This window comes from Mastigoproctus giganteus, chromosome 10, assembly GCF_048544385.1.
Source record: "Mastigoproctus giganteus isolate SK-2022 chromosome 10, ASM4854438v1, whole genome shotgun sequence".
Classification (NCBI taxonomy): domain Eukaryota; kingdom Metazoa; phylum Arthropoda; class Arachnida; order Uropygi; family Thelyphonidae; genus Mastigoproctus; species Mastigoproctus giganteus.
Genome location: NC_143584.1, coordinates 146,530,035 through 146,557,752, shown reverse-complemented (window position 1 = coordinate 146,557,752; position 27,718 = coordinate 146,530,035). Strand labels below are relative to the sequence as shown.

The 27,718-nt window shown below is 33.5% G+C and overlaps 1 protein-coding gene across 2 annotated transcripts in view; it reads right to left on the bottom strand.

The window, feature by feature from the left end:
* The window catches only part of Wdr24 (WD repeat domain 24), a 223,103-nt gene that overhangs the window by 170,838 nt on the left and 24,547 nt on the right, over positions 1 to 27,718 (bottom strand). For both annotated transcript variants that reach the window (XM_090383842.1, XM_090383843.1), the window contains exon 3: positions 6,647 to 6,763. In XM_090383842.1, the coding sequence (XP_090239968.1) occupies positions 6,647 to 6,763 (117 nt within the window). The remainder of the gene's footprint in view (positions 1 to 6,646; positions 6,764 to 27,718) is intronic.

Genomic DNA, 27,718 nt, shown 5'->3' with positions numbered 1-27,718 from the left:
CAACATTCAATGATGCATCTGTGTGAGTTATGCTCCGAACATCATGGTCACCAGTTCGAGCACTACTTATGAATTTTTTTATATTTTATGTGCAACAGCAAATGATTTGTATGCATTAAACGACATTAAATTACTGAATGTGTCGTTCTGATTTTTACAATCCTTTAATAGCTTCTGTTGCTATAACGACTCATTTACAACCTATGTTTACTTGGCAAAAAAATGTTTCTTTTGGTACCATCTATCACTTGTTCAAGTTTGTCAGTAGAGTTTCTCTGCACCCTGTACATGGCACAGCTGAGGATTTGAAAAAAGATGATACAGAAGAGTTCTTTACCCTTTGCAGTCCAGCATTATTTTCACTGTCTTCCCCATGTAGTCCAGCTTTAACAATAAAAAAAATGGCTAGATGAGATGTGATGTTCAAAAATTATTTATTTTTGGTTTATGTGAACTAATATATAATATAAAACAGTGTTCCAAACCAGTTTAAAAGCTCTAATGCAATATTTCTTCCTGGAAGAAAACATTCACAAATTTTTCCATCTTCCTTTTGTTGGTACATTTGTGGGTGGGCAGAGATTCAACATCCAAAATAACTGCAGAAATCTCTTTCTGCTAAATACATTCTTGAAAAACTGAATTCTGCCTAACCATTCTTCAGACTAATACAGTCGATTCCAGTTATTTGGAACACATCGGGACTAGTGCATTTTGGCCCGATTAAGCGGCTGCCCCAATTATGCATAGTTTCACAAATATAGTTAAAAATACAGCTTTACGATTGATTTTCTGTAAGACCAAATCACGTTACGATGGACGCAAAATACCGATCACTATACAATGTGTAGTAAGCGCTGGTCATTGTGATTATGTTTGTGAATTGAAGTTTAATTCTATTAAACAGTGATTCTAATTAGTGAAAATAGGAGGAATATTATCCACAGGCTATAAAAGTAAAGATATACTGTAAGTACAATTTTACACTTTATTACGTTACCAATTAAAAAATTAAATGATACATGAAAATAGGAAGAATATTTTCCACAGGTTAGCAAAATAAAAATAAATTTACGCTTACGTGCATAGCTTAATTAATAAGTACTGTAATATGTAAATACTAACTAGTTGATATTTCTTTTCACTGACATTTGTGGGTAGGGGTTAAAATTTAAAACAGTAAAAAAGATAAGCAATCAATAACAAAGAACACGGCACACACAAATTGCAAGTAACACGATATGGCCAAGTGAGAACGAAGTAACAAGTTACACTGTACACATACCGAGCTCTGCACGCCAGTGCTATCTGGGACGACACCATGATTGTCACCCCACCGGTTGTCATTTTTATAACCTCAATTACTTGTGTCCTGGCAGAGTTATCGTCAAAGCCGTTGAACGTAAATGCTCTACCTCCACAGAAAATATGCAATTTAATTGTGAAAGGTAAGTGTTTGTATATATTTGAAATTAATTAAAATACAATAAATTTATTTAAAATGTATTTAATAAATTTAAATGTTTTCTAACAAAAATAGCATAAAAAAAAATTAGTGGTAGTGAATGCAGGAAAAAGCGAAAATGCAATGAAGAAGATAATCGAAAGATGAGCAACAATTTACAGAGTTGGTTGAAGAAAGGGAAAACGGATGCCACACTAAGAAGTGAAGACAATGAAAACCACTTAGAAATTCTGTCTCTTGAAAAAGGACCACCAGAGGAAGAAATTAACTCAAATAACCAGAGAGTTGGAAGTCCCACCTTTCGAAGAAATTTCAGGATATGTACAATGGACAGATGAAGAAGCCGACTCAAATCAATTTGATGTTAATGCTGACCCACCTGACCAGAATGATGTACGGTTGAAGATTCCATCTTTTGAATAAGAAATTCTAGAAAATTTACAATGGACCAATGAAGAAGCCAACATAATGAAGATTGATTATAATGACCCACCATTGGGGCCAGTAAAATCAGACATTAGATGTGTTTTGGTACAGCATGTACCTGATCAAGGAAAGGATGCAGATTTTCAAGAATCAATAATTAATGGGCGTAAATTTTCGAAATAATTTTCTTTAAAAAACGTTCCAATGGTGAAACTGTATTGTGTGATTGGCTGATGTATTCAAAATCTTGTAAAGCAACATTTTGTTTTCTGTGCATTTTGTTTGGCAAAAGCATAAGCACATCGGAATTGATCATCTGTAATTCCAAAAAAGGGTTTTAAGGATTGGAAGAACCTTAACAGAATTGTTGATCATGAAAATGCAACAAATCATCAAAATGTGTTTTTAGAATGGAAATGTTTTGAAAAAAAATTGTAAGCTGGAGGACAATATTTTACAAAACATTATAACTGAAACAAAAATAGTGAAGCATTTTGAGAGTCATTTTAGATGTTATAATGTTTTGTGCCAAGAATAATCTTCCTCTCAGAGGATCAAATGAGCAAATTGGGAATGATAATGCATGGATATTTTTTAATTTAATTCAACCCATAAGTCATTATAATCCCAATCTAAAGCAACATATTTCTAGTCACAAAGCACATTGTGTTAATTATTTGTCCAACAGAGTAGAAAATGAGTTTATTTCATTCTTCAGTAACCATGTTTGTACTGAAATCATTTCTAAAATTAAACAGGCAAAATATTCTATTCTTTTCGATTATATGCTGGACATGTCCCATCATGAACAAATGTGTCAAATAATAAGGTATGTGTGTACTGATGACAATCACAACATATCAATACAGGAAAGTTTCATTGATTTTTTTGAAACCAAAAGAAAAAACAAGAAGTGGTTTAGCCACAGAAATTTTAAATAAATTAAAAGATGACGGAATCGATATTAACAATGCTCATAGGCAGTGATATGACAATGGGGCAAACATGTCCTGCAAATACAAGGGAGTGCAAGCAATTATTTCCGAAATAAATAATTTTGCAATTTATGTTCCCTGCTCGGCCTATAATCTTAATTTGGGAAACATACATGTCGCATGCATTACACCGATAATGACGACTTTTTTGGAACTGTACAGGCCCCGTATAAATTTTTCTCCAACTCAATCAGCAAGTGAGATAAATTAATGTCAGTTTTAAAAATAACTCTTAAGAGTCATACCAATATGCGTTGGACATCTAAAGCAGCAGCAATCAAAGCTCTATGTTCTCAGATTGAAGAATTACACCAAGTTCTAAACAAGATGGAAGAAGAAACTTCTTCAGAACTTGATCGACAAGAAATTGATGACATTCTTGCTAAAATTGATTATAATTTTGTATTTACTTTTATCTATTTGGGATACAATTTTAACTCAAGTAGATAAAGCCAATAAAGCCATTCAGTCGAAAAATATATAACTGGAACTAAAGCTTCCCAATTGTTAAAAGGGCTGGTGTTGTAAAAGAAATGAAAGAGTGTGAATTTGACCACATTTTTGAAGAATGTGCCAATATTGCTAAATGTATAAATATAACAATAGTATTAAAAAAACAAACAAAAAGAGGAGCAAACATGTTACAACTTTACGAAGCTTCCAAGGGGAGAATTGATTTCTCCGCTAAAAAGGCATATCAAATGAGGCTTTAGATACACTCGTATGTCAGTTAACATGGAGGTACGAAAAATTTAACGATATAGCCACAGGCTTCAATTTTCTTTCTGGTGGAAAAATTGAATCTACGACTGTCATCAAATTACAAAAAGCAGCTGCCGATTTCACATTAAAGTACGATGAAGATTTAAATGCTGTAGAAATTTCGTCAGAAATAGCAAGTTTTAAAATGCATGCTACATCTATTTTTCCAAAAGTATATTCAGCCACTAGCTTCAATTTTTTGAAAATTATTCATGAATATGAACTTTTAGAATCGTTTCCCAATGAATATATTTGCATTACGAATATATTTAACGATCCCAGTGACAGTTGCATCATGTGAAAGAGGTTTCAGCAAGCTGAAATTGATTAAAAACTATTTACAGTCATCATTAAGACAAGAAAAATTATCTGATATGGCCATTTTATCAATTGAGAGGACCATATGTAATCAGATAAATTTCGACAAAATTACTGATGCCTTTGCTTTTCGTCACTCAAAGCTCGCAAAATAAAATTGTAATCTGTACATATAAAAGCCATGTGTTTGTCTGTAATATATTATTGTTTATTTATAATTAAAATTATTCTAATTCGTGATATTTTTTTTGAAACATTTGTTTCAAGTATTATAATAATATTGTTATTGTTTTTTAAATGAATGACACATAAATAAATCTGTTATATATTTATAATAAATACTGCTTATGAGAATAAAATTCACTTTAAACAGTTTTTATTTTTTTGTCATCCTTTTATTTTTATTAAAATGTGTACCAGAAATGTATTTTAAATAAGTCCCATTTTTTTTAAAAAATATTTTAGGGGAGGGTGCAATTTTTCATTCTTGCCTCAGGTACTAAAATGGCTCAGCATGGCTCTGCTTACAACACTTGGCCCTTTCCCGAGAATGAAGCAATCATGCTTGCCATCCAAGACCAGGTAATCAACACCAAGAACTACAGGGAATACATTGCCAAGGACCCCGAGTAACAGGTGACACATGTAGATGATGCCACCTGGTCTCAGAAACAATCCAGCACATCACCACCCAGACAGAGTACGCTCACAGACACAACCAGCTGGCCATGATAACACATCAAAAGCTAGTGCAAAAATACCAACTGATCAAAGAAAGTTTATCATATTACAAACCCCAGGCCGTACTGGAGACCTCGATTCACAGACTATACTGGGACCATGTCATCATAACGGACAAGATGATCCTGCACAACAGACCAGACACAACCCTCACTGAAAAGAAGAAAATGACAATCTACCTGATCAACATGGTGCCCAACACCAGCAACCTCCAGAAAACGTATGACAAAAAGATCAGGAAGTACTCAGACCTAACGCAAGAAGACAAAAATGTGACATGTGGAACAAGTAATGACCATCCTGATCATTATGTCAACCACTGGCACGATGCCAAAGAGCCTCCGTATGAACCTAGCAATAATAGCTTCCCAGAGAATACTTCCATGGAACTCTAGAAAGCTGCAATCCTGAACACCTGTATGATAGTAAGAGGGTTCCTCAACCAACAGTAACAATAATAATAATAGTAACTGGACAGAACCAACTGCCACATGCACTTGGTATCAGTACCTATCACAGAGTAGAAAAAAATCCCATAAAGGGAGAAAAGGCTGGGGTTGCTGTTTTTTTTTTTTTTTTTATAATAATAATATAATAACCACTGGCCTACTGGCATTCATGCCAGTAGGCCAGTGGTTCCCAATCTTTTGTCACTCAAGTCACAGTTTAAGTTAAAATACAAATATTAATGGCACCCCAAAATGGTGATTGCCATTTTTCCTAATCTCGCGGCATACTTGAAAAGGGTCGCAGCACACCAATGTGCTGAGGCACATCGGTTGGGAACCACTGAAGTAGGCATTCATGCCACAATATGTAAGGACTTCCAATTTTCATGCCATAATATGCAAGGACTTCTAATTTTTTAGCTAGACAAACTCAAGTTTCATGCATTAATTCAGGGTCTGGGAATGCTCTTTTTATGTAAAGAACAAGTAATATAACCCTCAAATACATTGTACATGTCATAGCAAAACTCAATATCTTCTATTTTTTGGATGACACCAAGTTTCCATTAGCCAAATTATGTTGACATTAGTTGTCATAGCCAGGTATTCAAATGCACTCATTTAATTGACAACACCCCTGACATTACTATAGACAGAGTTGAAACTGAATTTTTTTGTATTGTTACACTCCTTGTTTTAAATGCAATAGCTTCTCATTGATTTAAATTCAGTACTGGAAAGATATGTTCTCTGCACATCTTTACAATATCAGGTACTATTTGGCTTTGGCAGCCTTCAAAAACTCTTGAGATGTGAACAAGGTGTTGCTCTGACCCATATCATTACAAAAATGCCTACCTGTAATACCCCTGCTTCCCCCTCACTAGCAGTTCCCCTCAATCCTTAAGGCCTCTTTCAATGACATTGGCAAGTATCCTTGCACCACTTCTGTTCAAATGTATTTCATCTCTCAGACTAGATTCCTTCCACATACTAAGGTGGAAAGCATCTACACTATTCTGGCCACACTGATAAAAAAATGACCTAAAAGCCTTTCAGAATTTCTTTGGTTAACCCATAAAGATGTGTTGACAAATGTGTTGCATTATGGCAAAAAGAAGAGACTGTGCTGCAAAATGCAATATATTGCAGCATATAGTCTATTCCATTATGCCTAGGCAGAAATGCAGACAAATACATCATGACCTAATTCTCAGTACTTTTCAGGGTACCCCTATACTTATGCAACAGGTTATTAGTTCTTGTGCAATTAATATCAGTAGTTCCCACATGAATAATAATATATTTTTACGTGTTGTACAGCTGAAATTTATTATGAATTCTCGTTAATATGTATTTTTTTCAAAATGCCCCTATCAGCTTCATACTTTTTTTTAAAGTTTGGAAAATGACTAAATGACATTAATTTTTAATAATAAAGCACATTAATGAACTCTGATATTCAAATTCAACATTAAAGTGAACTATACCTTCCACTGTATTCCAGACTACATCAGCACAACTGAAGTTCAAATTTAAATTTTTCCCAACCCTTAAGTTAAGCCTTTCAACAAATTCCTCCTCTTCGATATTAAATATTTTGAATACTGCAATATTAAAAAAAAATTAATTAATAAATTTATAAATAATACATACATTAAATAATTAAATGAAACAAATAATTAAATAATAAACTGAAATATTTCAAATTTTAATATAGAAGCAAAATTAAAATAATGATATTCCACATGTTCAATATATATGTATAAGAATGAGCCACTATTTAAAATTATATTATGAATACATAAAAAACTGATTGACTTCATGCTGAATAATTAAAAATACTAATTATTTTGATATCAGGCCGCAAACGATAGCAAGTTAACATGCTTTATGATACACGTAATTCAAAATCTGGATAATTTATATGTGAAAATTACTCAGCTTAGAGAGCTAAAACTCCATTACAATTTTTTGATATAATTCAAATTTATAGTATTAGTACTGACAAATGATGCAAGGAAGAAAACTTACCCAGCAACAACAAAAAAAAAAAAAAAAAAAAACACTTCTTGCATTACCTGTCCATCCTCTAATAATTTGTCTAATGTTTTCCTTAAATTCATTCAAAGCACCCGCCTCCAACTGAAAGCATTATTACAATTTCACTGGTACTTATGCATTGGTGCAGAATGCAATACAAATTTTTTGTAAACTGGCATAAATGTTAAAGAAATAAGCAGGTTATTTATATGTGTGGGCTGTAATTATGAACGTCAGGTCAGCCTCTCATTCTCGTTCTCTCTCTCTCTCTCTCTCTCACTCTCTTACTAAAGGTGAGCAGATGAACAAGCTTATAGCTTGTTCATCTACTCATTTTCTTTAGATTGACTCATTTTTAACATAAATCATGTAACATCACAGTTCTGTTCCAAAGTTATTGAAGGTAAACATAGTGACAAAAATGGAAGAATTATTTCTAGTGCTTTCCAAGAGAAACTCTTGGTTGACTAATTCAATAACTATCTATGGTTAATAAATGTAACTGCTGATATAACTCAAATCTTACATCTGTGTAGGCAGTTGCTATTGTTCACTTTGAAGAAATTATTGAATCTGCAATTACTATATTTTTACTTGTGAGTATAATGTAATTGATGCTATTTCCACAGGTAAATTGGGACATCTGAAGATAATAAATCATTCAAAACCTACATTAGTATTATTATATTTATTTCTGAATTGGAAATATGTACACAATGGGAACAAACGTTTTGTGGTATTTTCCTACCACTTCTTCAGTGACAGCTGTCTTTGCAATATCACCATCACAAGTAATCACAAGTACTCATAGTTCTTGTGACCAAAGTGATCTTTTGTGACAGTGTTATTGCAAATGCAGTTGTCATTAAAGGAGTGGTAAGAAAATACTACAAAATGTTTGATCCCACTATGCACATACAGTGATGCTCAAAAAATTGCATCACTTCAATATTTGCTGAATTTCTGTGAAATTTGGAAATATATCATATATATATATATATATATATATATATATATATATATATATATATATACACATATACATATACATACATATATATATATATACATATATATTTGAGTTAAGTTGTAATGTATAACATGAAATGAAAGCTAGTAAAATAGCTACTCAAGAAAAACCAAAAACCTATACGGGTGCTAAACGTAGCCTGGAAAAAATACATATATGCTAAAAATATAAAATAAGCAATACAAATGTACAATTAAAAAGTTAATTATAGGCGATCAGATACATTTAAAGGGACTTTTTCAAGGGCTAACCCTTTCAATGTATCAACCATAATTAACGAACTATCCGTTTCTGTAGTCATCGTTTACGAGCTATCCGTTTCTGTAATCATTAATTGTGACGAATTAATATTGCAGATTAGAAATAATATTATAAAATATATATAAATTAACTATCCTATTTTCTTTTTACATACTTCAATATATACATATATATATATATATATATATATATGTATATATATATATATAAGATAAAATATAAAAAATAAAATAAAAATAGATGGAGAAGTTATTAAACACAAAATGCCGAACCTAGTTGAAGAAAAAAAAAAAAAAAAAAGAGAAAAAGAATGTTAAGATCCTATAAAAAAAAAAAAAAAAAAAAAAAAAAATAATAAAAATAAATAAATAAATAAAATAAAATAAATAATAATAATAATTAAGTAGAATTAAATCCGAATTAATGCCGAATTAACAGGCCAATTATATGTACAAAAGCTGAAAGAAAAAGAGGGAGGGTGATAGAGATAAAAATTATAAAATAAAAATTAAAAATTAAAAATTGGTACATAGATCAGGTATTTCATCAGGGGGCTACACCTGATCATGTACCAAACACTGTGTTTCTATGCAAACTCATGCTGATGGAGAAGCTGAAGAAATGAAAAGGAAATAAAAAAATAAAAAATAAAAAATAAAAAATAAGAAATTTTTTATATATCTCCATAAACATGAGTGAGGTAGCCCCAACGCAGTGTATTTAGATTAATAAATTAAGTAACGTAGTGTAACCGCAAATGCAGTGTATTTAGATTAATAAATTAAGTAACGTAGTGTAACCGCAGTGTATTTAGATTAAAAATTAAGACAATTGAGTAACGCAAACGCAGTGTATTTAGATTAAAAAATTTAAAAAATTACGCAACGCAGTGTATATGGAAATAAATTGTAATAAATAAATAAATAAATAACAAGGTAGCGGTATAGAAAAAGGAAGCAATGCAAGGTAGGGGAGGGAAAAGAAGTTAAAAATACAGAGGCGAAGATAGTGAGAATGAGGAAAGTGAGAATGTCCGAATCACCCTCGTATTACACTAATAGTTCAACGGACTGAAAGACGAAGAGTAGAAAGTAGAAAGAAGTAAAGTGAAGGAAAAGAGTTTAAAGGATACTAGGCAAGCTGGGGATGTAAGTACCCAACCTCATAGAGAGGGCCTTGGCTATGAGAGTGTTAGTAGAAGTGGAAATTAATACCGCTAGCTTGTATTGTATATTTTACGAAATAAAATAAAATAAAAAATATGAAAAGGAAGAAAATTAAATACCTATGATAGTTGGCAGAAACAAGTTGAGTGAAATATAATTAAGAAATGACAATAAAATATGCGATCATGATTAATAAGGTACAATTACGCGAATATGATTAATAAGAATGGAATGCAAACAGAGGGAAAACTATGACAACGATGGTGGAGTTGCTCAGAAGAGAAGAACTATGGGAGCCCTCTGTGGTCAAAATAAAATAGAGAAAATAAGATTGGACATAAGTAATTATTGATATTAAATTACGAAAATGAAAAGAAAACTTAGGAAGTGAAAGAACACGAACATCGTTCTAATAGAAGTTATAATAGAAGTCATTATGTGTGATCACTTTCCAAGTGGTGGAAATACCACCATTCAAATGTACAACTATACAAGTATCGAATTAACCCTAATCAAGGTGGAACATGGTGAAACCGAATTTTTCTTTAATGAAATCAGAGAGATTTTTTATAATAAAATTTAAGAAATTAATAGGAATGTCATTATTGCGAAGTTTGGTATAGAGATCATTCAAAGCACCAGCGAAAAGTGATTGATTGCTACTAATATTAGCTAAACGGATAATTTGTGTGTAGATTATATTTTTATGAACCTTAATCGAAATATTCGAGTTCCAATTTGTTAAATAGATAATATTAAAATTAAATTCGCTTCTTTTGTCAAATAGTTCCAAATTATGACGAAGAGGAGGACTATTTAAAGTAATACTTAAATCCAAAAAATTTGCATGCTGGTTGCCAAAGTTTTCTTTATTGAGAGTGAGTTCAGTTGGATATATGGATTTAGCAATATTTTCAAAATGAATGTTCAGAATAAGAATGTCATCAACATAGCGGAATGCATAAAAATTAAGGTTCGGGTTGTTATCAATAAATAGATGTTCGTAATAATGGAGAAATAGATTAGATACTATGCTAGAAATTTGTGAACCCATGGGAACTCCTATGGATTGTTTATAAGCATATTTACCATCGTGGATGTAATTGTTTAGGATACAGAGGTTGATGTAGTTATTCCAAGTAACCTCATCTGTTGATATAACGTTTTTGTATTTGAGGAACAATTGATGAAGTACATTAACAATTAGGTGATGCGGTAAGGAGGTAAATAAGTTGGTGAAGTCATATGTTTCAATACTAAATATGCTGGAATATGCATTGGAATTAAAAATTTTAATAATACTGTGGTTGTTGTTAATGATCCAAGTGGTAGGGATATTAATAAGGATAGTAGTTAACAACTTGAAAAATTGTTTACCTGGATGATAACAGCCACTTTTTTTGGCACTAGTGATGAATCTGAAGCCAACTGGATGTTTATGGAATTTGGCTATCATATACAAGAAAGGCAAAGTAGAATTGCGAATTTTGGTATGCAATTTTTTATGCAAAGCTATAATTTTTTTGATGATGGTATTAATGCCGAGATTACAGCGTGAAAAGGTGGAACTACTTTCTACTTCCTTTTTGAGGGTGGTGTAATAAAATTGCTTGCAGAAGATAGCAAAGTTATTAGAAGCCTTATCTACCGGAGTGATGATAAATTTTTGTTGTAAATCTGAGATGGCTTTTTTCAGGTTAAAATACTTGGTATGCGAATTATTATAAAGGTAGTAAGTTTTAGAAATAATTTTTTTAATGTCTTGAAATGTGACATTTATCCAATTATAGAAAGCTTCGTGTGGTATTGTATATTTATATGCTAACTTGTTGCAAAAATTCAAGATATTCAGATAAATATCTTTATATATATTATTGAGGTTGGCCTTATGGACTGGTCTGAATTTAAAACCTTTTTCCATAGCGGACTTTAGTGGAATGTTGTTAATAATGTCCAGGTTACCAGTAATAATATGTTTATGATATTGATCAACGTAAGGAGCATATATGGGATCATCACAGTGACATGGAAGATCTAAAGCTTGTAAGTTGCCTAAATTAGTAGCTAGAGTTTTATAATTACAAATTTTAAGTCCAATAGGAGATTCATAGTTGAAGCAGTGATGGATCTTGAACTTGAAATTATTATAAAATGGGAGAAAATTATTATGATTATTAAGTAAATAATGCCAAGGAATTTTATCGAACCAACTATGAGTAAATTTAATAGTACAGTATTCATTACTGTATGTAGTAATGCGACCTAGTCTAAAGAGAGAGATGTCTAAAATAATATGCTTAAGTTGAATATTTTTACATTTAAAATTGCTAATAAATAAAGTTAAGGCTTTTAGTATAGAGTTTTTAATATTAAAGAGAAAAAGAGAAATGTTGTGTACGTCAAGAATGGTATTGTCCCAGGAGCTAATAATATTACGAAAATTGTGCCGAATATGCCTATGATGACGATTTGATTTATTTCCACGTTTGTATCTACGCTTATTGTTATTGAAGAAATGACTAAGATGGAATAAATTGTAAATGCAGTGGCTGGAGTTTAAACAACCATTGCTTAAAAGAGTTTTGTTAAAAAATCTATTGTTTAGGCCGTAGGGATATAAAGATTTATAAGTGCACATAAATAGATTCTCATAATAATCACGAAGAACGTTGTCATTGATAATGGCAAGTATTTTAATTTTAACGTTGTTGAAGCCATGGTGGTGAAAATGGAAAAGTTCTATTTCAGTATCTAAAATGTTATCAAGTAAAAGATTTTTACTTTTGGATCTGTGCCCATTGATTCTAATATTAAGAGAATTTGTGGTTTGGCCTACGTATTTAACATTGCAAATATTGCATGTGAGCAAATATATGACATTTTTAGTTTTACAAAAAGGAGGATAAATAGAGTTAGATTTGGATTCGGAGTTATCCATCATGGGACAAGTGAGACATCGTTTATCTAAACATTTTTGAAAAAATAAATTTTGGTTTAAAATATGTGTAATGTACTCAGGTTGGTTAGGGTTAGGGGAACGATTCTCCTGTTTAATATTTAACACTACATCCTCAGGAGTGGGATGTAGCGCAACACGTTTTCTAGCTGAACTAGGGGCAACACAGTGCTGACTCGCCGTATTGTTTAAAGAGACGTAGTGCATGACAAGTGGGGTAAAAATTAAATAGGGCAAATTGTGTTAGCAACGAATCCATCTAAAGGGAAGGAGTGGGGGTTGCATTTAAAAGTAAGGAGTGGGGGTTGCATTTAAAAGTATGAAATACCCCTGATGAAATACCTGATCTATGTACCAATTTTTAATTTTTAATTTTTATTTTATAATTTTTATCTCTATCACCCTCCCTCTTTTTCTTTCAGCTTTTGTACATATAATTGGCCTGTTAATTCGGCATTAATTCGGATTTAATTCTACTTAATTATTATTATTATTTATTTTATTTTATTTATTTATTTATTTTTATTATTTTTTTTTTTTTTTTTTTTTATAGGATCTTAACATTCTTTTTCTCTTTTTTTTTTTTTTTTTTTCTTCAACTAGGTTCGGCATTTTGTGTTTAATAACTTCTCCATCTATTTTTATTTTATTTTTTATATTTTATCTTATTTATATACATGTATCCTGTTTTGCTGCTTTGCGCATTCAGGTGCACGTTACTGTTTTTTCCTTGTTTTTCCTGTTTTTCCACATCCTTGTTTTCATATTCCACGTATTTCATTTAATTTTAGCTATCTGCAGCTTTGCGCGTGGCTACTTTTAAATGCAACCCCCACTCCTTACTTTTAAATGCAACCCCCACTCCTTCCCTTTAGATGGATTCGTTGCTAACACAATTTGCCCTATTTAATTTTTACCCCACTTGTCATGCACTACGTCTCTTTAAACAATACGGCGAGTCAGCACTGTGTTGCCCCTAGTTCAGCTAGAAAACGTGTTGCGCTACATCCCACTCCTGAGGATGTAGTGTTAAATATTAAACAGGAGAATCGTTCCCCTAACCCTAACCAACCTGAGTACATTACACATATTTTAAACCAAAATTTATTTTTTCAAAAATGTTTAGATAAACGATGTCTCACTTGTCCCATGATGGATAACTCCGAATCCAAATCTAACTCTATTTATCCTCCTTTTTGTAAAACTAAAAATGTCATATATTTGCTCACATGCAATATTTGCAATGTTAAATACGTAGGCCAAACCACAAATTCTCTTAATATTAGAATCAATGGGCACAGATCCAAAAGTAAAAATCTTTTACTTGATAACATTTTAGATACTGAAATAGAACTTTTCCATTTTCACCACCATGGCTTCAACAACGTTAAAATTAAAATACTTGCCATTATCAATGACAACGTTCTTCGTGATTATTATGAGAATCTATTTATGTGCACTTATAAATCTTTATATCCCTACGGCCTAAACAATAGATTTTTTAACAAAACTCTTTTAAGCAATGGTTGTTTAAACTCCAGCCACTGCATTTACAATTTATTCCATCTTAGTCATTTCTTCAATAACAATAAGCGTAGATACAAACGTGGAAATAAATCAAATCGTCATCATAGGCATATTCGGCACAATTTTCGTAATATTATTAGCTCCTGGGACAATACCATTCTTGACGTACACAACATTTCTCTTTTTCTCTTTAATATTAAAAACTCTATACTAAAAGCCTTAACTTTATTTATTAGCAATTTTAAATGTAAAAATATTCAACTTAAGCATATTATTTTAGACATCTCTCTCTTTAGACTAGGTCGCATTACTACATACAGTAATGAATACTGTACTATTAAATTTACTCATAGTTGGTTCGATAAAATTCCTTGGCATTATTTACTTAATAATCATAATAATTTTCTCCCATTTTATAATAATTTCAAGTTCAAGATCCATCACTGCTTCAACTATGAATCTCCTATTGGACTTAAAATTTGTAATTATAAAACTCTAGCTACTAATTTAGGCAACTTACAAGCTTTAGATCTTCCATGTCACTGTGATGATCCCATATATGCTCCTTACGTTGATCAATATCATAAACATATTATTACTGGTAACCTGGACATTATTAACAACATTCCACTAAAGTCCGCTATGGAAAAAGGTTTTAAATTCAGACCAGTCCATAAGGCCAACCTCAATAATATATATAAAGATATTTATCTGAATATCTTGAATTTTTGCAACAAGTTAGCATATAAATATACAATACCACACGAAGCTTTCTATAATTGGATAAATGTCACATTTCAAGACATTAAAAAAATTATTTCTAAAACTTACTACCTTTATAATAATTCGCATACCAAGTATTTTAACCTGAAAAAAGCCATCTCAGATTTACAACAAAAATTTATCATCACTCCGGTAGATAAGGCTTCTAATAACTTTGCTATCTTCTGCAAGCAATTTTATTACACCACCCTCAAAAAGGAAGTAGAAAGTAGTTCCACCTTTTCACGCTGTAATCTCGGCATTAATACCATCATCAAAAAAATTATAGCTTTGCATAAAAAATTGCATACCAAAATTCGCAATTCTACTTTGCCTTTCTTGTATATGATAGCCAAATTCCATAAACATCCAGTTGGCTTCAGATTCATCACTAGTGCCAAAAAAAGTGGCTGTTATCATCCAGGTAAACAATTTTTCAAGTTGTTAACTACTATCCTTATTAATATCCCTACCACTTGGATCATTAACAACAACCACAGTATTATTAAAATTTTTAATTCCAATGCATATTCCAGCATATTTAGTATTGAAACATATGACTTCACCAACTTATTTACCTCCTTACCGCATCACCTAATTGTTAATGTACTTCATCAATTGTTCCTCAAATACAAAAACGTTATATCAACAGATGAGGTTACTTGGAATAACTACATCAACCTCTGTATCCTAAACAATTACATCCACGATGGTAAATATGCTTATAAACAATCCATAGGAGTTCCCATGGGTTCACAAATTTCTAGCATAGTATCTAATCTATTTCTCCATTATTACGAACATCTATTTATTGATAACAACCCGAACCTTAATTTTTATGCATTCCGCTATGTTGATGACATTCTTATTCTGAACATTCATTTTGAAAATATTGCTAAATCCATATATCCAACTGAACTCACTCTCAATAAAGAAAACTTTGGCAACCAGCATGCAAATTTTTTGGATTTAAGTATTACTTTAAATAGTCCTCCTCTTCGTCATAATTTGGAACTATTTGACAAAAGAAGCGAATTTAATTTTAATATTATCTATTTAACAAATTGGAACTCGAATATTTCGATTAAGGTTCATAAAAATATAATCTACACACAAATTATCCGTTTAGCTAATATTAGTAGCAATCAATCACTTTTCGCTGGTGCTTTGAATGATCTCTATACCAAACTTCGCAATAATGACATTCCTATTAATTTCTTAAATTTTATTATAAAAAATCTCTCTGATTTCATTAAAGAAAAATTCGGTTTCACCATGTTCCACCTTGATTAGGGTTAATTCGATACTTGTATAGTTGTACATTTGAATGGTGGTATTTCCACCACTTGGAAAGTGATCACACATAATGACTTCTATTATAACTTCTATTAGAACGATGTTCGTGTTCTTTCACTTCCTAAGTTTTCTTTTCATTTTCGTAATTTAATATCAATAATTACTTATGTCCAATCTTATTTTCTCTATTTTATTTTGACCACAGAGGGCTCCCATAGTTCTTCTCTTCTGAGCAACTCCACCATCGTTGTCATAGTTTTCCCTCTGTTTGCATTCCATTCTTATTAATCATATTCGCGTAATTGTACCTTATTAATCATGATCGCATATTTTATTGTCATTTCTTAATTATATTTCACTCAACTTGTTTCTGCCAACTATCATAGGTATTTAATTTTCTTCCTTTTCATATTTTTTATTTTATTTTATTTCGTAAAATATACAATACAAGCTAGCGGTATTAATTTCCACTTCTACTAACACTCTCACAGCCAAGGCCCTCTCTATGAGGTTGGGTACTTACATCCCCAGCTTGCCTAGTATCCTTTAAACTCTTTTCCTTCACTTTACTTCTTTCTACTTTCTACTCTTCGTCTTTCCGTCCGTTGAACTATTAGTGTAATACGAGGGTGATTCGGACATTCTCACTTTCCTCATTCTCACTATCTTCGCCTCTGTATTTTTAACTTCTTTTCCCTCCCCTACCTTGCATTGCTTCCTTTTTCTATACCGCTACCTTGTTATTTATTTATTTATTTATTACAATTTATTTCCATATACACTGCGTTGCGTAATTTTTTAAATTTTTTAATCTAAATACACTGCGTTTGCGTTACTCAATTGTCTTAATTTTTAATCTAAATACACTGCGGTTACACTACGTTACTTAATTTATTAATCTAAATACACTGCATTTGCGGTTACACTACGTTACTTAATTTATTAATCTAAATACACTGCGTTGGGGCTACCTCACTCATGTTTATGGAGATATATAAAAAATTTCTTATTTTTTATTTTTTATTTTTTATTTTTTTATTTCCTTTTCATTTCTTCAGCTTCTCCATCAGCATGAGTTTGCATAGAAACACAGTGTTTGGTACATGATCAGGTGTAGCCCCCTGATGAAATACCTGATCTATGTACCAATTTTTAATTTTTAATTTTTATTTTATAATTTTTATCTCTATCACCCTCCCTCTTTTTCTTTCAGCTTTTGTACATATAATTGGCCTGTTAATTCGGCATTAATTCGGATTTAATTCTACTTAATTATTATTATTATTTATTTTATTTTATTTATTTATTTATTTTTATTATTTTTTTTTTTTTTTTTTTTATAGGATCTTAACATTCTTTTTCTCTTTTTTTTTTTTTTTTTCTTCAACTAGGTTCGGCATTTTGTGTTTAATAACTTCTCCATCTATTTTTATTTTATTTTTTATATTTTATCTTATTTATATACATGTATCCTGTTTTGCTGCTTTGCGCATTCAGGTGCACGTTACTGTTTTTTCCTTGTTTTTCCTGTTTTTCCACATCCTTGTTTTCATATTCCACATATATATATATATATATATATATATATATATATATATATATGAGAGTTAAGTTAATAATGGTTAGAGTTTTTTAAAAGTAAAATATGATATACTAGCTTATCGGGTAAACCATAAACCATGGCGGGTACCCAACGTGACCTGGAAAAAATCAATCTATGCCATGACATAAGCAATAAATATATATAAAAATACCATTAAAATGTTAATGGTAAATGGTTAATGGTTAATGGTTAATGTTAAAAAAAAAAAATATATATATATATATATATATATATATATTTTTTTTTTTTTTTTTTTATGAAAATCCCAAACACAAGAGGTATTAGAACCTATAGTACTTAGTACTATGCATGGGTTGGAGGTTGAGAAGACAAAAAAAGACATTTGTTGACATTAGACTTGAACTTCTGTAGACTGTCATTTTTAAGAAATACATATGAAGGAAGGTTGTTTCAGAAAACGGCAGTTAAATGAATAAACGAGGAAGATGAAAAGTTGGTTCTGTGAGTTTGAAGTTGGACAGTAAATGGATGTTGGCTGATGAAGGCATATGTTCGGACTGTTTTGAAAGAGAGAGTGGGAATTATAGAAGCCAATTCAGAAGAACAGTGCCCATGGAAGTATCTGTAGAAAATGCATGCAGCAGAAACAGTACGTCTATGAGACAGAGAGTGGAGAGGCTGTTAAAGAGGAGTCATTAATTAACCTAACTGTCCTCTTTTGAATGGAATCTAGAGCCTGAGAGAGGTTTTGGGGGCACCACCCCAGATGTAGGCACAATATTCTATGGCAGGGCGGATTTGCAATTTGTACAGAGCTGTTTGGAAGAAAAGTAACACCGAGAGCGAAAGAGAAAACCAAGTTTTTTAGATGCAGAGGAAGCAATATTTGTAATGTGCTTGTGCCAAGAGAGATTAGAAGTCAGGGTAATCCCCAAAAAAAAAAATCATTTGGCCTAGAAATCGGAGTGTCACCAAAGATAAGCGTAGGAGCAGAAGAATCCTTTTTGCGAGATATAAGACAGGACTAAGTTTTAGAAGGATTGAAATCAACTATATTGTCTTTGCCCCACTGGAGAATTACCTGGAGATTGGCATTTAAGGAATTGGTAGCAGATACTCGAGAAGTTGAAGCTGATTGAGCATGGCAAGGTTTCTCAAAATGGAAAGTGGAATGCAATGTGCTATCATTGGCAAAACTATGGATAGGATTTCCAGTCAATGGAAGAAGGTCATTAATATACAAGAGGAAAAGAGTGGGGGGAAAGAACTGAACCTTGGAGGGCACCAGCATTAGTGGAGAAGTTAAGAAGACAGAGAGCCACCTACCATCACCCTCATTAAGCAATCAGACAGAAACTTGGATAACCAATTACAAAAAAGAGTTGGCAAACCATAAGATGGAAGTGTGTTTAGAAAACTTTTATGCCAAACACGATCGAAAGCCTTTGAGATGTCAAGAGCAACTGCTTGTGCTTCACTGAACATTTCCATTGAATTTGTCCATAAATAGGTAACATAAGCCAGAATACAAAGGGTACTAGGAAAGTTTTGCAATATGACGCAACAATGAATCACAGGAAGCTGCTTGTTGCTGCATGTTGAGACATGTTCATACGTGCATAGTAGCCGCCGCGCCAAGTCGATAGGCTCAGTTATTCATTAGTAGTGAGAGTGTAAAGTGCTTGCGATGGCATCGTGGTCACGAAATAAGATAAGGACAGTTTTGCGGTATAATTTCGTGCGTGGTTTAACCACAGACCAGTGCTTAGAAGAAATGACTCTTGCACTAGATGATGATTGTCCACATCGTACAACGATATTCAGGTGGTATAGAGAATTCCAAAGGGGAAATTTCACTCTGGAGGATTCTGGGAGGCCGGGAAGGCCACGAACGTCAGTTACGGAGTAAAACGTTACTGCTGTGAGGAAAATGCTTGACGAAAACAGGCGAGTGACCTACCAACCTAAATGCACCAGCCTAAATTTGGGCCTAAATGCACCAGCAATTCGTTCGATTCTGCAAGATCATTTGCACGTGAAGAAACTTTGTTCTCACTGGGTGCCGCATCAACTGACTGAAGAGCAGATGACACGACGTGTGACTTGGTGCCGGGAGATGTTAAAAAAGTTTGATAAGGGACAATCTCGGTATGTGAACAACATCGTGACAGGTGACGAGACTTGGCTGTACTATTACGATCTGCCGACCAAGGCTCAAAACAAAGTTTGGGTCTTTGATGATGACGACACACCCGTAATTGTCAGAAAATCCCGATGTGTAAAGAAGAAAATGATAGCTGTATTTTTCAAATCGAGTGGAATTGTGGAACGTGTCGTTTTGGACACGCAGAAGACAGTCACAGCTAAGTGGTATACTGAACAATGCCTGCCTAAAGTCATTGGATCTATGAAGAACCTGCGGCCAAAGTCAAGAATGGACACCTGGTACCTCCATCACGATATGCTGCAGCTCACCGCGCCAAAGCCTGCACCGAATATTTGACCACGACAGGACTGAAACTTCTCGAGCACCCTCCCTACAGTCCAGACCTTGCTCCCTGCGACTTTGCACTGTTCCCGCATGTGAAAATGAAGCTAAAAGGGAGGCGGTTTTTCAGTGATGAGGACCTTCTCCGGGCTTGGGACAACGGGTGTGCTTTACTGCCTAGTGAAACTTGGCAGAACTGGTTTAAAGATTGGTTTCGGAGGATGGAGAGATGTATTGAATGTAGAGGAAATTACTTAGAAAAAATTAAATAAACAAAGCTGTATTGCAAAACTTTCCTAATACCCTTTGTATCACCAGTGGATCAACACTGACGGAATCCATACTGGCGATCGTTGATCAGACAGAGTGTTTCTAGATAGTTTAAGAGTTCGCAGTTAATTGATTTCTTCATTACTTTAGAAAGAGTAGAAGTAATTGCAATGGGACGATAATTGGATGGGAGGGATTTGTCACCCTTTTTAGGAACTGGCTGGATGTGAGCAAATTTACAAGCAGAAGGAAAAACACCTTTGGAATAAGAAAGTGAAAAAAAGCCTCAAAGAACAGGAGTAAGTTCAGGAGCACAGGTTTTGAGAACAAGTGGAGAAATACCATCAGGACCTGGATCTTTCTTAGCATCAAGATTCGTCAAAATCCTTCTGACATCCTTTTGACGGAAGACCACAGAAGGCATTGAATGAACCATGTTGGGAATGGTAGGAAGTGTTTTACCAACATCATTAATACATGTTGGAAAGAAAATGGGATGCTAGCAGGTCAGCATTCTCCTTGGCTAAAGTGACAACAGGTTTTGACAGAAGTGGGAGCAGAGATGAGCAAAAACTGCAGCCAATAGCTTTGGCAAGAGACCAAAATGCCTGGCTACCATTAGGCAAGAAGCAAGTTACCTACTCTTAAGCCTGTTCAAAATATAGTTTCGACTGATTAATAGCTGCTTTACAATTATTGCGAGCTTTGGTGAAGGCAGAAAATGAAACCAAAGAATTGAAAACAAGCCTATTACGATATGCAACATTCTTCTCTTGAACAGCCTTAGCACATTTATTTGAAAACCAAGGTTTAGATAAAGGATAAGATTTTAAGTGGAGTGTGGAATAAAGGATTCCATTCTTACAAGAATAATTTCACTGACATGATCTGAGCATAGAAGTTTTGAAACAGTAATCCGACCAAGGAAAAGAAGAAAAGAAATTTCACAGGTCATCCCATTTTGCATTCTTGTAATACCATACAAAAGGAGGTTGGGAATTGCCATGAGATAAAGGCTCCATTGGGGAAGAGACAATCACCAAGTTGTGATCTGAAGTGCCTAAAGGACCACTCACTTTGACTGTGTACTTAGAAGGGTTGTTTGTGAGAAAAAGATCAAGAGGATTGGTTGTATGGTTATGATTTTCCAGTATTCTTGTAGGTAAATGAACAATCTGTGCAACATCATCAGTAATTGCAAAAGCCTCTGCATCACGACCAGCTGAGTCATTGTGACTAGAAAACGGAAGCTAGCTGTGTTGTGAACGTTAAAATCACCAAGGAAAATTACCTCACTGTTAGGAAAGTTGAACTGGAGAAAGTCAAGTTGCAAAGAGAGGAAGTCAAAGAGCTCCAAGTGATTAGTGGAGTTGGCAGAACGGTAGAGACAAAAGATGAATTTGACACAATGAGGTAGAGAGATTTTAAGTCAGAGAAGATCGAAAAGAGGATATTCCAAATTACGAAGTCTCTGACAGGGAATATTGGAACGGACATATGCCCAAGTAACACATTTGAGGCGAAAGGAATCCTACACTAAATAATTTGGTCAACTCAGATGAGCAGTAGTTGAATCAACCGATAACTGAGATTCTGTCAGAAAAAAATACATGGGATTTGGCAGGCTGCAAGTGGAAATGGATGCCGTTGAGATTAGAATTGAGACCACATACATTTGAGAAATGAACTAGGAAGTGTTTGGGAGGTTCAGATCTTTTCGCAAATAAGTTTACCCTATTAGTTTAACAATTCACGTTGTATTCAATAGTAAGAAAAGGGGGTGGGACATGCTGTATGAAGTAATGAAATTTTTGAATATGGCGTACACATAGTAAGAATATAACCAGATCCTTGACATAACGTGGACTCGACAATGTTCCCAGCATACACACTATTCGAACTCCCTCCAGTCATTACCTATTAAGAAATATTGTTCAAGGTTTAGGCCTAAATGGTTGTCAAATGAACTAATGAGACTCGTAACAGAGAAGAAAAATGCATGGGATGCATATAAATTATCAAGCGACTCAGAAGCCTATGGCAGATATAAGTTAATCTGTAATCAGGTCATAAAGGAGGTTCGGCAGGCGAAGGCAGATTACGAGAAATCCTTGGCAAAAGATGCTAAGAAAAACAGCAAGGATTTCTTTACTTATATAAACTCTAAAAGGAAGGGGATGAATCTGATTGGTCCACTTGACATCGATGGTTTGACTGTTGATGATCCTGCTCAGATAGCAAACAAACTGAATGAGTATTTTGCATCTACATTCACACGTGAGGAATTATTAAGGTTTGAAAATGACAGAAGGTTATCAAATTGTAGCAGGATACTTAATGATTTTGTAATAGCTGAACGCAAAGTGGAGGAGAAATTGTTGAAGTTAAACATAAGAAAAGCACCTGGGGTGGATGGGATCTATCCAGTTATATTATAGGAGGCGGCAAAGCTAAGCAAACCCTTAGCCATAATTATGAGAGTGTCCTTGGACTCAGGGGAGGTCCCCACAGACTGATGTGCAAATGTATCCCCAATTCACAAAGGGGAATCGAAGGGTGACACGAGTAATTACAGACCAGTTAGTTTAACCTCTGTTCCTGGTAAAATAATGGAGTCACTGGTTAAAGATGCATTGCAAGATCATCTAGACAAGACTGCAGAAATAATTCAGACACAGCATGGGTTTGTTAAGGGAAAGTCTTGTCTGACAAATTTGATAGGATATTATGATGTGGTTACAACGGAACTGGATGCAAAAAATAATTTTGATATCATATATTTGGATTTCAGGAAAGCTTTTCACACTGTTGCGCATGGAAGACTATTGTACAAATTGGAGCAGAATGGTATTAAGGGTAAGTTGCTACAATGGATAAAAAGATGGTTAAGTGGGAGAAGACAGAGGGTGGTAATCAATGGGTGCTGCTCTTCTTGGACTAATGTTATTAGTGGGGTCCCACAGGGTTCGGTGTTAGGTCCACTGTTGTTTTGTATATTTATCAATGATATTGATAAAGGTATATCAGGCTTAATGTCGAAGTTTGCAGATGATACAAATGTTGGCAGTGTGCTACTGCAACAGGATCTGGATAATTTGGGCAGATGGGCTAAGAAGTGGCAACTGAAGTTTAACCTTGACAAAAGCAAAGTACTGCATATGGGTAGAAATAACCCCAGAGAAACGTACCAACTGTGTGGTACTACACTTAAGGTGGTAGAAAATGAAAAAGACCTGGGAGTAATTGTGCAGGCAAATATGAAGTTTTCTGAGCAATGCAGACAGGCTGCCAGGGCAGGTCATGGGGTTTTGTCAATGATATATAGGAATTTTGCTAGCAGGGAAAAGGAGGTGATTATCCCTTTGTATAAGGCAATGGTCAGGCCACGCCTTGAGTACTGCGTGCAGGTCTGGAGGCCTCATTTTAGGAAGGATGTAGATTTACTTGAGCGTGTACAGAGAAGGGCAACAAGATTGGTGAGGGGAACGAAGGGATCCTCTTATCAAGAGAGGCTTAAGTTCTGCAAATTGCAGTGGTTGGAGACTAGGCACCTGCGCGGTGATCTGATTGAGGTGTATAAGGCCTTGAATGGGTTCAGCACACTGAATTCTGGTGGGATCCTTCCACTTGTTCAGATTACGAACCTAAGGGGGCATAAATTCAAATTAAGAAAGGACAGATGTAGAACAGATGTGCGGAAATTTGCCTTTAGCCAGCGGGTGGTTAATCGCTGGAACAAACTTCCATCTGTCGTCGTGGAAGTTGATACGTTGAATAAATTTAAGGAGGAACTGGACAGGCATTTGGAGGGAATGGTGTGATTTTTTTTTTTTTTTTTTTGGCTGATGCTGCATAAGCTCATACACTTGTTTTCTTGCATCACATGCCACTACTACTACTATCTGGCATAGTAGAGGTAGCAAGATTATACACTAGCTGATCCAGAAGCCTTCTAAAGAGTTGCCAATAGGTTCGGTCCGGTGTACTAACTAGCAGCCGGCCTGCGAACACCGTTTTTGAACTGTACCCTCGAAATGGAAGGAAGATTGGATCTCACCATGATGTTCTTCATAACCTCAAAAGTCATTAGTCATACTGCATGATGGGAAAGGGTTGACTGGAACTTAGTTCTGGAGACTAAACATAGGTTCCACCACTTCAAACTTCAAATAAGCAAAGTAGAGCAACTGCTTGTGTTTCGCCAACTTTTCCACCATTGAATTTGTAACATAAATGGGTAACACAAGCCAGAATATCATCAGTGTGAACATTAAAATCACCAAGGAAAATTACCTCACTGTTAGGAAAGTTGGACTGGAGAAGGTCAAGTTGCAAAGAGAATAAGTTAAAAGTTTCAAGTGATTAGTGGAGTTGGGAGAACGGTAGAGACAACAGATGAATTTGACAGAATGAGGTAGAGAGATTTTAAGCCAGAGAAGATCGAAAAGAGGAGATTCCAAATTACCAAGTCTCTGACAGGGGATATCGGAACGGATATATGCACAAGTACCACCTTTGAGACGAAAGGCATCATAAAGCGAATAGTTTGGGCAACTGAGATGAGCAGTGGTTGATTCAACCAATAACTGAGATTCTGTCAGAAAAAGTACATAGGATTTGACAGACTGTAAGTGGAAATGGACAACATTGAGATTAGAACTGAGGATATATGTTTTGTAACATTATTATCCTAGTGCCGGGATCCCCAAACTTTTAGAGAAGCGGGTCACATATGAAATTATCGTAGGTTGGAGAAATTCCTAATTACTGAAAACTACACTGTCTGCAAAACTTTAATGTTATGAAGAGAAACAAATTTTATACCTACCTTATATCTGCAGATTCAAAAATAAATCGATGGATATGTAATATAAAATATACCAGTTTCTTTATATCAAATTTTAATTATTACTTATTTGTTATACTAATCACAAAAATCACAGTCAGTAATACAAAAAAATTAATTACTTATTTATTGTCCTAATCACAAAAATACAGTTAGTAATACAACAAATTAATTACTACTTATTTATTGTACTAATCACAAAAATATAGCTAGTAATACAACGAAATTAATTATTACTTATTTACTGTTATAATCACAAAAATACAGTCAATAATACAACAAAATTATAATTAACGTGATTTTTTTTTTTTTTTTGATTTGGTAGTTGTTGGTGCATCGGCTTCTGTGGCCATATTGCACCTCCCAAGGTTTTTTTTTGCAGTACTTTGATCCAAGCCCGAGGCGGGAATCAAACCCGCGACCTTGGGGTTGCCGGGCAGGTACTTTACCCACTCGGCTAATTAATGTGATGATTGTGGTTGTAGAGTGTGACTAAGTTTTGTAATATTGGGTTTTAAAGAACTAGTTCGAATTCTTAAAAAAAAAAGTCATGTAAATGAGGGTCAGTTAGATGTGATCGTATTTTTGATCTTACATATTTCATTTTTGAAAAGCTCTGCTCACATATATGTACTTTCAAAAATTGTTGTAACCTTTCTTGCAACATTTTTTAATTTTTGGAGAATCTGACTCAGATAATGTTGAATAAAACTGAATTAGATTTTCATTTTTTAAATATTGTCTTCAGTGCATCATTAGAATGAAAATCTACCAACTCTAATTGTAAATTCTCATCAACATCGTTGATGGGTATATGAAACAGATTTTGAAAAAGTTCAAACACCTTTGAATTATTTTTAAAATCAGAAAATCTATCCACAATTTTTCTGCAACAAACTAACATTTTGAACAAAAGTTCAAATAAGTTCAAAAGCAACCAATACAGCTGCACAACTCCATCTGACATTGTGGAGGTGAGCAGTTTGAATAAATTTAAGGAAGAATTGACAAATTATTTGACGGGATGTGTGTGTGTGTGTGTGCGCGCGCGCGTTTAGCCAATGCTGTATAAGTTAGCTTCATTACATTATTTGCCACTACTAATACTGATGCAACTGCAGTCGAGAATGTAAAATGATGAACCAAGATGTTTGACATCTGGAGTGAAATATCATTTATAATTCTTACCAAATGATGGACTAATTAACCTCTGCATTTAATGCATAAACATCAAAAGGCATAAGTAACTTCATTAACCATGCAAAAAATTAATTAATGATGTTCTTAATATGTGCAAATTTTCCACTGAATCTGTTCAAAAGTTATTTCAAAGTGAAATAACTTTTGAACAGACGAGAAGGGAATTATTTTCAAAATACATAATAATATAATTTTTTTTCTTCAATGCATAATTTTTTCTTATGGTTGCCATTACTTCAGTCATACTGATTTTTTAATTTCTCGTGTATTTATTTCTAATGCCCAAGAATTTACTTGACATCATTATCATTAAATCTGACTTGCTACTAAAGGGATTTTTATTGAAATTTAATAATACTAATCTCAATATCTGCTTTAAAGAAAAGTAAAAGTAATTTTGAATATATACTTATATCATCACCTCATCAACCACCAATAAAATGAACCAGTCCACTGCAGAGGAAAAACTAATTACATCAAGAGTCTTTTCATCCGAATTTACATTGAATTCGCCAAAAGTTCCCACCCAGCTTTTTTTTTTTGTGTAGGGTGGTGAATTTTCTCTCACACACCAGAAATCACAAGTGTTGCATCAACCCTGCATGATTAAGTCACCAATCTAGTTTAGTTTATCTTAATTTCTTTTATTTCCATTACAGTTCTTGTCTTGAAGACAAAACAAAGATGTTTTGAAACACTGATTAACTGAAAATAGATCTACTAGTTTTGCAGTTTGGTAAAGTGCCTATGGCACTTTACCAAACTGCAAAACCTTATATAACAGTGCACCTATATATTCCAATAAACTAATTTTCATATATTAAAAATTACATGTACAGTAAGCTGTGTGGTTCTATGGTTTTTTTGCAATAATAAAAATGATTTAACAAACCATTTAGGAATTAGTTACAATCCTACACAGTGGACTTTTTGGCTCATAAAATGGAAATAAATATGGGTCAATTCCAGTAGCTCACTCTGTGCATTTTGAAAGAAACATATGAGAACTTTACGAAATTGTTGACAAATATTAAGTATGAAGAACATGGTTAGTTGGTTTGTGCTGACTTTAAAATAACAGGCATGTTATTTGGGCAGCAATCAGACTACAGAAAAATGTCCTGCTTTTTGTGAGTGGGACAGTTGGGCAAGG